Here is a 14,015-nt window from a genome sequence, read left to right as displayed (position 1 = left end):
AAATCGCAAGTTCAACACACTCGTACTTCAGCGTCCTATAGACTAACATTGCTGCATAAAACACAGTGTTTCCCGCCATGTGTGCATCCGGCCTATATCCTGCTTCTTAACAAAATTGGCCTTTTCCCCCTGTCTGTATTACAGCTTTCTGTGTGCAAGCATTTTGTGAGTGTATTGGGTCAATATTGATGCCTGTCTGATTTGAAATCTCCTCCCCCTCCCGGGGTGCACAACAATTGTACATCTATTATGTAACGTAACTGCCTTTTCACTGATATCCTGTAAGGGTGTCAGAGAATACCTTTCATTATATTCAATTCCCTTTTACTGCTTAACAATGTGTATTTTCCTCCTATATTTCATCTCAAGATTCTTCACTATCTAAGGAAGATTAAAGATCCATTTGATTCCGATAAGCAAAAAACTTTCTTTGATGAATATGGGGAATTTGTTTACCGCTACAGAATAACAAATTTAGTACTGAAAGGTAATGATCCTGAAGCTTATGACGTGGGAAATTTTACCCCCTGGGCACCAGAAAACCAGCAGCTTCAAATTGACACTGAAGCCATAACATGGAAAATCACCAATGAGGTGAGTTTTTATAATAACGATAAATGGAATTAATAAGAAAAAAAAAAGTCCTGCAAGCCCACCCTTGTTGTGACGCTCAGTCTTACCATTTTGTATGATTCTCTACACTGAACACAAATTCCTTGCATTTCCTCACCTTGGGGTTGATGCAAAAACATCACTGGTTCTGTTAATGCATCCCACTAATATTTTAAATGGGAAAGTTCGGATGTTTGTTACTCGATCACGTAACAATGGCTGATCAGATTTGAATGAAAATTGGCACACACATAGTACATTACCTGGAATAACAATAGGATACGTTTTATTCCCATAACCAAAAAGTGGGCGGAAACAAATACAAATTTCACTGGAAAATGTAAACTGCAGCCATTCTTACACTGTTAATGGCAGAGTTCTCGAACTGTGCAGAGTTGGTCACTTGGTGACTGGGATTATTTAATACTAGCTGGTGGCCCGGCATTGCCCGGGTATATATTTGGCTAGTGTTGGCTCTGCCCACTTTTTCTAACCCTAACACAATTACTCTATTACTCAATGACCTAGTTTGTGAGCTTTGCGGTCTTTGGCATCAATAATTTGCACTGGAATGAAATAAATCTGATTGGCTGTGGTTCCACCCCCTTTTCTGAATTTGAAACCTAAGTCACCCAAAGACCAACTGTACCAGGTTTGAGGCTTGTGCCATTAACAGTGCAAGAATGGCAGCAATGAAATATTACCCTAGAAAATCAATAGGTGAATTTTGATTTTCTTGTGTAGGCCCCACCCACTTTTCTAATATTAATCCCAGTCACCCAGTGACCAACTGTGCAAAGTTTGAGAACCCTACCATCAACAGTGTAAGAATAACTGCAGTTTACATTTTCCTAGTGAAATTTAAATTTGTCTCCGCATACTAATGTCCTGGCATTACCCGGGTATGTATTTGACTGGTGTTGGCAGCACGCACTTTTTCTAACCATAACACACAATTAATCAATGACCAAGTTTGTGAGCTTTGAGGTCTTTGGCATCAATAATTTGCATTGAAATGAAACAGATCTGATTAGCGGTTTGTGGCTCCACCCCCTTTTCTGAATTTGAATGCCAGTCTCCCAATGACCAACTGTGCAAAGTTTGAAAACCCAAACATAAACAGCGTAAGAATTGCTGCAGTTTACATTTGCCCTGTGAAATTTGTATTTGTATCCGCTCACTGATGTCCCAGCATTGTCCGGTTATGTATATGTCTGGTGCTGGCTGCGCCCACTTTTTCTAACCCTAACACACAATTACTCAATTACTCAATGTCCAAGTTTGTGAGCTTTGCAGTCTTTAGCATCAATAATTTGCATTAAAATTAAGAAAATCAGACTGGCTGTGTGTGGCTTCACCCCTTTTCTGAATTTAAACCCCAGTCACCCAATGACCAACTGTACTAGGTTTAAAGCTTGTGCCATTAACAGTGCAAGAATGGCAGCAATTACATATTCCCCTTGAAAATCAATGGGTGAATTTTGATTGGCTTTTGTGAATATTAATTCCATTCACCCAGTGACCAGCTGTGCAAAGTTTGAAAACCCTGCTATTAACAGTATAAGAATGGCTGCAGTTTACATTTTCCCATTGAAATTTGTATTTGTCTCCACCCACTGATGACCTGGCATTGCCCAGGTATGTATTTGGCTGGTGTTGGCTGTGGCCACTTTTTTAACCCTAACACACAATTACTCAATGACCAAGTTTGTGAGATTTGCGGTCTTTGGCATCACTATTTTGCATTGAAATGAAACAAATCTGATTGGCTGTTTGTGTCTCCACCCCTCTTTCTGAATTTGAACCCTCAGTCACCCAATGACCAACTGTACCAGGTTTGAGGCTTGTGCCATTAACAGTGCAAGAATGGCAGCAATTACATATTCCCCTTGAAAATTAATAGGTGAATTTTGTTTGGCTTTTGTAGGCTCCACCCACTTTTCTGAATATTAATCCCAGTCACCCAACGACCAACTGTGCAAAGTTTGATAACCCTACCATTAACAGTATAAGAATGGCTGCAATTTACATTTTCCCAATGAAATGTGTATTGGTTTCCGTCCACTTTTTGGTTATGGGAATAAAAAGTATCCTATACTTTATTCCAGGTAATGTACTATGTGTGTGCCAAATTTCATTCAAATCCGTTCAGCCATTTTTGCGTGATCGAGTAACAAACATTCAAACATGCAAACATCTGAACTTTGCCATCCTACTAATATAATAAGTGGGAAAGTTCGGATGTTTGGATGTTTGGATGTTTGTTACTCGATCACGCAAAAACGGCTGAACGGATTTGAATGAAATTTGGCACACACATAGTACATTACCTGGAATAAAGTATAGGATACTTTTTATTCTCATAACCAAAAAGAGACAAATACAAATTTCACTGGAAAATGTAAACTGCAGCCATTCTTACACTGTTACACTGGAGGTGTGTTTAGCTTCTAAGGGTAGAATTGTTAATTTGCATATATTCAGCAGTGGTGCCTGGGAGACATCTCAAGCTCACTCCAACCTGAATTATCGCAAATTGTTTCTGTTTTAAGAAAGCAAACTTTTGTTTTTCTTAACATCTTAGTAAGGGGGCTTTTAGGACCATTGTAGTCCCTTACACACTCCAATGAGTTCTGGGTCACCATGAGCTGGCTGGTTAGTCTGTACCTCTCGGTGTTACAAGCCCTGCTGCATAGAGCCAAATTAATCCATGCCATGCACTGATGAAAATCACACAATCCAAAACAGTCTAGATGCCTGTTGGATTATTATGGCTCTGTAACAAATTAACAAGCTGACACATCATTGCATTCCAGCAGTTCTGGAGGTGGGTTTAGCTTTTAAAGGTAACAATGGTTAATTTACATTTATTCAACAGTGATGCACTGGGAGACATTTTAAGCTCACTCCAACCTGAATTATCGCAAATTATTTCTGTTTTAAGAAAGCAAACTTTTGTTTTTCTTACACTGTTAATGGCAGGGTTCTCAAACTTTGCACAGTTGGTTGATTTTCAAGGGGAATATTTCTGCCATTCTTGCACTATTAATGGCACAAGCCTCAAACCTGCCATCCTTGCACTGTTAATGGCACAAGCCTCAAACCTGGTACAGTTGATCATTGGGTGACTGGGGTTTGATTTGAGAAAGGGGATGGAGCCACAAATAGCCAATCAGATTTGTTTCATTCCAATGCAAATTATTGTTGCCAAACACCGCAAAGCTCACAAACTTGGTAATTGAGTAATTGATTTATTGTGTGTTAGGGTTAGGAAAGTGGGCACAGCCAACACCAGCCAAATACATAAGCGGGCAACGCAGGGTCATAAGTGGGCGGAGACAAATACAAATTTTACTGTGAAAATGTAAACAGCAGCCATTCTTACACTGTTAATAGTAGGGTTCTCAAACTTTGCACAGTTGGTTACTTGGGTGACTGGGGTTAATATTCAGAAAAGTGGGTGGAGCCTACAAAAGGCAATCAAAAATTACCTATTGATTTTTCAGGGGAGTATTTAATTGCTTCCATTCTTGCACTGTTAATGGCACAAGCCTCAAACCTGGTACAGGTGATCATTGCGTGACTGGGGTTTAAATTTATATAAGGGGGTGGAGCCCCAAACAGCCAATCTGATTTGTTTCATTTTAATGCAGGTTATTGATGCCAAAGACCACAAAGCTAACAAATTTGGTCATTGAGTAATTGTGTGTTACGGTTAGTGTTAGGAAAAGTGGGCGCAGCCAACACCAGCCAAATACATAATCGGGCAATGACGGGACATCAGTAGGTGGAGACAAATACAAATTTCACTGAGAAAATGTAAACTGCAGCAATTCTTACACTATTAATGGTAGGGTTATCAAACTTTGCACAGTTGGTCACTGGGTGACTGAGATTAATATTCAGAAAAGTGGGTGGAGCCTACAAAAGCCAATCAAAATCCACCTATTAATCTTTAAGGGGAAAATTTAATTGATGCCATTCTTGCACTGTTAATCACCTGTACCTGGTACAGTTGGCCATTGGGTGATTCGGGTTCAAATTCAGAAAAGGGGTGGAGCCACAGCCAATCAGATTTATTTTATTTCAATGCAAATTATTGATGCCAAAGACCGCAAAGCTCACAAACTTGGTCGTTAAGTAATTTTGTGTTAGGGTTAGAAAAAGTGGGCGGAGCCAACACCAGCCAAATACATACCTGGGCAATGCCAAGTCATCAGTGGGCGGAGACAAACACAAATTTCACTGGGAAAATGTAAACTGCAGCCATTCTTACACTATTAATTGTAGGGTTCTAACACTTTGCACAGTTGGTCACTGGGTGACTGGGATTAATATTCAGAAAACAAAAACAATCACAATTCACCTATTGATTTTCAAGGCAAATATTTAATTGCTGCCATTTTTGCACTGTTAATGGCACAAGCCTCTAATGCCCCGTTCACACTTGCGGTTGTCTGCCAAACGGACCGGATGACCTGACCGGATCCGGACCGGATCCGGATCGGAATTGGATCCGGTCAGGTTGCATCAGGTGTTCATCAGGATGCGATCCGGATCCGTTTGGCAAAAGTTACGTAAAAAACAAAAAAAATGTTGGGGTCTGGGAGGTCAGCAGAAGGGGGACCTGTGGAATCAGGCCCTCCGCTGTTTAGCACTCACCTCCACCTCCAACATGCTGCCAACATCTCCAGCTTGTGCTGCTCCACTCCAAAATGCTTGCCCATGTGTCCCCGATCCAATATCGCCGCAACAATCCTCATAGGAAGTGGGGTAGAACATCCGGATTTTTAGCCAGTGTGTTGTGCGCTATCCGGTTCTCATTGATTTGTATTGGCCGGATGGTGCAGTCCGGCTCCGCCCCGGATACGGCTGCCGGAGGAGCCGGACCAAAAAATAGCGCATGTTGGAACGGACGCCGGAGTCCGGATCCGGTCCGGCTCCGGTCCGGACGAAACGGACGCATGTGAACGGTGGCATAGACTTACATTGCTATGCCGTGCGTCCGTTTCGTCTGTTCCGCATGCGGTGCGGCTCCGGCACGGCGATTCCGGATAGCCACCGCTAATGTGAACCGGGCCTAACCTGGTACAGTTGATCATTGGGTGACTGAGGTTAAATATTTAGAAAATGGGTGGGCCCACAAACAGCAAATCAGATGTGTATCATTTCAATGAAAATTACTCATGCCAAAGACCACAAATCTCACAAACTTGGTCATTGACTATTGACAATTGTGTGTTAGGGCTAGAAAAAGTGGCCACAGCCAACAGCAGCCAAATACATACTCGGGAAACATTAGGACATCAGTGGGTGAAGAAAAATACAAATTTCACTGCTAGAATGTAAACTGAAATTTGGCACACGCATAGTACATTACCTGGAATAAAGTATAGGATACTTTTTTTTTCGCATAGCCAAAAAGGGGGCGGAGACAAATACAAATTTCACTGGAAAATGTAAACAGCAGCCATTCTTACACTGTTACACTGGAGGTGTGTTTAGCTTCTAAGGGTAGAATGGTTAATTTGCATATATTCAGCAGTGATGCACTGGGAGACATCTCAAGCTCACTCCAACCTGAATTATCGCAAATTCTTTCTGTTTTAAGAAAGCAAACGTTTGTTTTTCTTAACATCTTAGTAAGGGAGCTTTTAGGACCATTGTAGTCCCTTACACACTCCAATGAGTTCTGGGTCACCATGAGCTGGCTGGTTAGTCTGTACCTCTCGGTGTTAAAAGCCCTACTGCATAGAGCCAAATTAATCCATGCCATGCACTGATGAGGATCAAACAATCCAAAACAGTCTGTATGCATGTTGGATTATTATGGCTCTGTACAAATTAACAAACTGACACATCATTACATTCCAGCAGTTCTGAAGGTGTGTTTAGCTTCTAAGGGTAACAATGGTTAATTTGCATATATTCAGCAGTGATGCACTGGCAGACATCTCAAGCTCACTCCAACCTGAATTATCACAAATTCTTTCTGTTTTAAGAAAGCAAACTTTTGTTTTTCTTACACTGTCAATGGCAGGTTTCTTAAACTTTGCACAGTTGGTCACTGGGTGACTAAGATTAATATTCAGAAAAGTGGGTGGAGCCTACAAAAGCTAATCAAAATTCACCTATTGATTTTCAAAGGAGTGGAGCCACAGCCAATTAGATGTATTTCATTTCAATGCCAATTATTGATGCCAAAGACCGCAAAGCTCACAAACTAGGTCATCATTGAGTAATTGTGTGTTAGGATTAGAAAAAGTGGGCAGAGGTAACACTAGCCAATTACATACCCGGGCAAAGCCGGGCGACAAGCTAGTTTATAATATTAGTAGGATTGATTTTTAAGGGGAATTTTTCATTGCTGCCATTCTTGCACTGTTAAAGGCACAATCCTTAAACCTGGCACAGTGTGTTATTGGGTGACTGGGGTTCAAATTCAGAAAAGGGGGTGGAGCCACAAACAGACAATCAGATTTTTTTTTCGTTTCAATGCAAATTCTTGATGCTACAGACCGCAAAGCTCTTTGGAACTTGGTCATTGAGTAATTGACTAATTGTGTGTTAGGGTTCGAAAAAGTGGGCGCAGCCAACACCAGCCAAATACATACCCGGGCAACGCCAGGTTATCAGTGGGCAGAGACAAATAAAAATTTCACTGGGAAAATGTAAACTGCAGCCATTCTTACACTGTTAATGGTAGGGTTCTCAAACTTTGCACAGTTGGTCACTGGGTAACTGGGATTAATATTCAGAAAAGTGGGTGGAGCCTACTAAAGCCAATTACAATTCACCTATTGATTTTCAAGGGGAATATTTAATTGCTGCCATTCTTGTGCTGTTAATGGCACAAGCCTCAAACCTGGTACAGTTGGTCATTGGGTGACTGGGGTTGAAATTCAGAAAAGGGGGTGGAGCTACAACCAATCATATTTATTTCATTTCAATGCAAATTATTGATGCCAAAGACAGCAGATCTCACAAACTAGGTAATTGAGTAATTGTGTGTTAGGGTTAGGAAAATTGGGTACAGCCAACACCAGCCAAATACATACCCGGGCAACGCCGGGCCATCAGCTAGTATTTTATATACCTGTAATCTTTGAAACATTTGCTGCCTTTACTTTGTCTCATGAGTCACAAACATTTAACAGAGAAACATTTTGAGTAAATTTAGTGCTAAATTATGCACTATTATTATTGCATATGATTAAAGGAATACTTAAGTATATATATACGCTATAGCAGCATAGAGGGTGATATAGCGGCTGGGAACGCGGAAAATCAGCCGCGTTCCCAGCCTGTAGGCGGCTGTCGCCGAACCCGGAAGTAGCCGCCGGCGGGGACAGGATGATCGGAGCGGGGCTGCGAGGGCACCATCCAGCTTCGGGGGGCTGAGGGATGCCCCAGGTGAGTAAAAGTCATTTTTTTCATTTTGACTTAAGTATTCCTTTAAGGTCACATTCACAGTGGGACGTTATGGTCGCATGTTATAAAGTCTTGTAACGCAGCTTACCGCACTGCAATGCTAATCCTATGGGGCGTTCACAGTGCAACGTTAAAGTTGCGTTAAAAAATGTTGCGTTGTGGTAACTCACTGCTTGCAGTGCGTTACCTCCTAACACAGACACGTTGTGACTTTAACGTTGCATCAAACCACAATGTTCTACTGTGAATACAGCCTTAATCATGCATTGCATCAAATGTTTTTTGGGTATTTCCAAATTATTCATGAAATCTTTTCCACCCGATTGTATGGCTGGCTTACCCACTCTGCGACCGCCAAACGCAGAATTGTGGCTGCAGAGTGGCTCCCCCAGGACCGCCTAACGTAGAATTGAGCCCAGTCCTGGGGCGAGATTAGCGGTGATCGCACGTGTGGTTGTGCACGCATTCCCGCTTTAGTTACGGAGCTCTGATTGGAGATCATGGCAAGCAGGCTGTTAAAAGACAATAAACTTGTTTCTTTTACTTTATACAGTGCTGCGATCTATGCGCAGCACTGTAAAGGTGGCCATACACTCGTTAGATTAGTAGAGATGTTGTGAACCTCTGATTTTAGGTTAGCGAACTGCGTTCGCGAACCTCCGCGAAAGGTTCGGTTCACGAAAAAGTTCGCGAACCACAATAGACTTCAATGGGGAGGCGAACTTTGAAAATTTCTACCGGCTGGAAAAATGATAGAAAACATGTTTCAAGAGCTCTAATACCTGGAGGCACACTTGATTGAGTGAAATACACATCACTGCTGGAGGACCCACCCTCCCTTCTCCAAGCAAGGTCCTTATACCATTTGACTCAGTTGTCTGCCTACACTAATTAGTTAAGGGACAGCTGCTACACACTCTGCTAGGGAGATTTTAATTAGCCTCTTGTGGGTCTCCTCCCTCCTCCCTTCTACCCTTCTGCCTATTCCCTCCTCCCTCCTACCGGAGGGAGGAGGGTCTCATCTGCCAGGGAATTATGCTATTTCAAAAACCAGTTTATATCATACCATGGCTGGGAATTGAACCCAGATGTCACTGTATGGTGGGCAAGCACAGTAACCACTGTACCACATCAGTAGTAACTGAAGCTGGCCTAAAATTTACCATTTATGCTCAATGCAATAGAAACATTAGGTTGCTTAAAGGGAACCTTAACTGAGAGTGATATGGATGTTTCCTGTAAACAATACCAGTTGCCTGGCAGTCCAGCTGATCTTTGTGACTGCAATAGTGGCTGAATCACACCCTGAAACAAGCATGCAGCTAATCCAGTCTGACTTCAGTCAGAGCACCTGATCTGCATGCTTGTTCAGGGGCTGTGGCTAAAGTATTAGAGACACAGGATCAGCAGGCGATTCAGGCAACTGGTATTATTTTAAAAGGAAAAATCCATATCCTTCTCCGTTTAGGTTCCCTTTAAGGATTTGTAGCATAAAAGCCAACTCACATTGGCTGGGATTTGAACCTGGGTCTCACTGTGTGGTAGGCAAGCACACTAACTGCTGTACCACAACAGAACTAACTGAAGCTGGCCTAGCATTTACCATTTATGCTCAATACAAGAGAAAAAGTAGACAAGACAAATAACATTTATATCATGCTTTTCTCCTGGCGGACTCATAGCACCAGAGCTGCAGCCACTAGGGCATGCTCTATAGGCAGTAGCAGTGTTAGGAAGACTTGCCTACTTAAGCAACCTAATGTTTCTATTGCATTGAGCATAAATAGTAAATGCTAGGCCAGCTTCAATTATTACTGATGTGGTACAGTGGTTAGAGTGCTTGCCCACCACACAGTGAGACCCAGGTTCAAATCCCAGCCAATGTGAGTTGGCTTTTATGCTACAAATCCTTAAAGGGAACCTAAACGGAGAAGGATATGGATTTTTCCTTTTAAAATAATACCAGTTGCCTGAATCGCCTGCTGATCCTGTGTCTCTAATACTTTTAGCCACAGCCCCTGAACAAGCATGCAGATCAGGTGCTCTGACTGAAGTCAGACTGGATTAGCTGCATGCTTGTTTCAGGGTGTGATTCAGCCACTATTGCAGTCACAAAGATCAGCTGGACTGCCAGGCAACTGGTATTGTTTACAGGAAACATCCATATCACTCTCAGTTAAGGTTCCCTTTAAGCAACCTAATGTTTCTATTGCATTGAGCATAAATGGTAAATTTTAGGCCAGCTTCAGTTACTACTGATGTGGTACAGCGGTTACTGTGCTTGCCCACCACACAGTGAGATCTGGGTTTGATTCCCAGCCATGGTATGATATAAACTGGTTTTTGAAATAGCATAATTCCCTGGCAACCTAATGTTTCTATTGCATTGAGCATAGGTAGAATAGGAATAGGTAGAAGGGCAGAAGGGAGGAGGAGAGCAGCTGTCCCTTAACTAATTAGTGTAGGCAGACAAGTGAGTGAAATGGCATAAGGACCTTGCTTGGAGGAGGAGGGCAGGCCCATCAGCAGCACAGTGTGTTTGGCAATAATGTGCTTGCTGACTGTGATGTAGAGGTTCAAAGTTTTGCTAAAATAGAGCATTATGAGGCTAATCGAACTTCCGCAAAAGTTCGCCTGTTGCAGGCGAACGCGAACCCCCAAAGTTCGCCTGGAACCGTTCGCCGGCGAACAGTTCGCTACATCTCTATAGATTAGCAGCAGATAGATTATCAGATAGATTTCTTATCTATCTGATGTGTTTAGGAACATTTTTTACAAGGAACAGATTTCCAATAGCTTTCAGTTTGAAATCTATTGAAAATCGATCTGATGGCATTTTTTTTGCCAGATCGTTTGAAATCGATCGAAATCGGCCGCAAATCGATCGATTGGTCAATTGATTTGCAATCGACCAATCAATCGATCAGCCAAAAATCGTCTGAGTGTATGGGCCCTTTTAGGGGACAGCTTAGTGACAAAGCTGTCCCCTCGAGTGGCCCACAATGCAATACCCTCTCATAGGCTGATGCCTATAACAGGTGATCACTGAATAAAAGAAAAATAATAATTTTTATAAAAAAAAAAAATTAAAAAAACCTGTCAGTGGCAGCAGCATCCATATGCCACCAACAGAAAGCTCTGTTGGTGGCAACAAAAGCGGAGCAGATTCATTTGTGTGCTAAGTTGTATGGCTCTGCACTGAACTGTTAAAGCTGCAGGGCACTGAATTGTAAAAAAAATGGCCTGGTCACTAGCATGTATGATACTCGTGTCACTGCCCTGGAGGGTTCAAAACATCAAATGTTCGATTATTAGCAGAAACAAAATGTATAAATTGGTTCAAAGCGGTGGACAAAGGCTTGAAAACTTTTTATGTTGGTATGAGGCTGATGGTAATTAATGCCAAAACTCTTTCTCAGCCTATATAACTAAACTTGTGAACTCAGGATTTACGATGCCTCTTTGACAAGGGGCTTGATTCACTTAGCACCGGAGTAAAAAAAGAGTTTTCCGGCACTAAGCCGGTTAGTGTGTCTTATCTGAGGTTAGTGTGCCTTATCTGAGGTTAGTGTGCCTTATCTGAGGTTAGTGTGCCTTATCTGAGGTTAGTGTGCCTTATCTGAACTTAGCGCCCCTTAAGTAGCTTTGTGCACACTAAAAGATGCACAAAGCTACATTGCGCACTGCGCCGCGCACAGCGTAATGCGCCGATCTTTGCGCACGGTGCAACGTGATGCGAAGGTGCAGTGTGCGATGTAGCTTTGTGCATCTTTTAGTGTGCACAAAGCTACTTAAGGGGCACTAAGTTCAGATAAGGCACACTAACCTCATATAAGGTTAGCGCTGTAGTTTGTGCCCACTAAGTGATAAGGCACACTAACCAGCTTAGTGCCGGTAGTGAATCAAGACCAAGGATTCTTATCTCAGCTAACAACCTCTCACTCCATTTAGATGTTCTGTTTCACTTAAGGCATCTTAATGAAGTATTTATGCTTGAAAAAAATCTATGTATCCCCTTTTGATGTTGCATGTATAAAACTGTCTGTACCATCAGCCTGAGCCTGCAAGCAAACAGGATTGAAGCCCGATGAAGGCTGCAAGGCCGAAAGCTTGCTTATTCTTATTCTTTTTAGCTAGCCAATAAATGGTATCATCCTGATTTAAAACTTCTTGCTCTTATCAAAGATATCACACCTTATCAAAGTTAACATGCCTTATCAGAGTAGCATAGCGAGTGCTACAAACGTATGCCTGCTAATTGACAATGACACTCGTCCTGCCCTCAGCCCCTGTGGGTTCGTAGCGCTCGCTATGCTACTCTGATAAGGCGTGCTAACTTTGTTAAGGTGTGATATTTTTTATAAGGTGTAATATCTTTGATAAGGAGTGATATCTTTGATAAGGAGTGATATATTTGATAAGGTGTGGTATCTTTGATACGGTGTGATATATTTGACAAGGTGTGATATATTTGACAAGGTGTGATATATTTGACAAGGTGTGATATCTTTGATAAGGTGTGATATCTCTGATACGGTGTGATATCTTTGATAAGGTGTAATATCTTTGATAAGGTGTGATATATTTGATAAGGTGTGATATATTTGATAAGGTGTGATATCTTTTCATAAGGTGTGATATCTCTGATACGGTGTGATACCTTTGATAAGGTGTGATATCTTTTCATAAGGTGTGATATCTCTGATACGGTGTGATATCTTTGATAAGGTGTGATATATTTGATAAGGTGTGATATCTTTGATAAGGTGTGATATATTTGATAAGGTGTGATATCTTTGATACGGTGTGATATCTTTGATACGGTGTGATATTTTTGATAAGGTGTGATATTTTTGATAAGGTGGGATATTTCTGATATGGTGTGATATCTTTTCATAAGGTGTGATATCTCTGATACGGTGTGATAAGGTGTGATATCTTTGATAAGGTGTGATATATTTGATAAGGTGTGATATCTTTGATAAGGTGTGATATCTCTGATATGGTGTGATATCTTTTCATAAGGTGTGATATCTCTGATACGGTGTGATATCTTTTCATAAGGTGTGATATCTCTGATACGGTGTGATAAGGTGTGATATTTTTTATAAGGTGTGATATCTTTGATAAGGTGTGATATCTTTGATAAGGAGTGATATATTTGATAAGGTGTGGTATCTTTGATACGGTGTGATATATTTGACAAGGTGTGATATATTTGACAAGGTGTGATATATTTGACAAGGTGTGATATCTTTGATAAGGTGTGATATCTCTGATACGGTGTGATATCTTTGATAAGGTGTGATATCTTTGATAAGGTGTGATATATTTGATAAGGTGTGATATCTTTGATAAGGTGTGATATATTTGATAAGGTGTGATATCTTTGATACGGTGTGATATCTTTGATACGGTGTGATATTTTTGATAAGGTGTGATATCTTTGATAAGGTGTGATCTTTTTGATAAGGTGTGATATCTCTGATACGGTGTGATATCTTTTCATAAGGTGTGATATCTCTGATACGGTGTGATAAGGTGTGATATCTTTGATAAGGTGTGATATATTTGATAAGGTGTGATATCTTTGATAAGGTGTGATATCTCTGATATGGTGTGATATCTTTTCATAAGGTGTGATATCTCTGATACGGTGTGATATCTTTTCATAAGGTGTGATATCTCTGATACGGTGTGATAAGGTGTGATATCTTTGATAAGGTGTGATATATTTGATAAGGTGTGATATATTTGATAAGGTGTGATATCTTTTTTATAAGGTGTGATATCTCTGATACGGTGTGATATCTTTGATAAGGTGTGATATCTTTTCATAAGGTGTGATATCTCTGATACGGTGTGATATCTTTGATAAGGTGTGATATATTTGATAAGGTGTGATATATTTGATAAGGTGTGATATATTTGATAAGGTGTGATATCTTTGATACGGTGTGATATCTTTGATA

The 14,015-nt window shown here is 41.1% G+C and overlaps 1 protein-coding gene across 1 annotated transcript in view; it reads left to right on the top strand.

Annotated features, from left to right (window-relative positions):
* LOC137509457 (vomeronasal type-2 receptor 26-like) overlaps positions 1–14,015 on the top strand; it is a 33,809-nt gene that overhangs the window by 8,677 nt on the left and 11,117 nt on the right. The window contains exon 2 of the mRNA XM_068233868.1: positions 370–594. Coding sequence (XP_068089969.1) covers positions 370–594 — 225 coding nt within the window. The remainder of the gene's footprint in view (positions 1–369; positions 595–14,015) is intronic.

This window comes from Hyperolius riggenbachi, chromosome 1 (genome assembly GCF_040937935.1).
Source record: "Hyperolius riggenbachi isolate aHypRig1 chromosome 1, aHypRig1.pri, whole genome shotgun sequence".
NCBI classification, from domain to species: Eukaryota; Metazoa; Chordata; class Amphibia; order Anura; family Hyperoliidae; genus Hyperolius; species Hyperolius riggenbachi.
The sequence above is the reverse complement of the archived record's forward strand: the minus strand, read 5'-3'. Positions and strand labels throughout refer to the sequence as shown.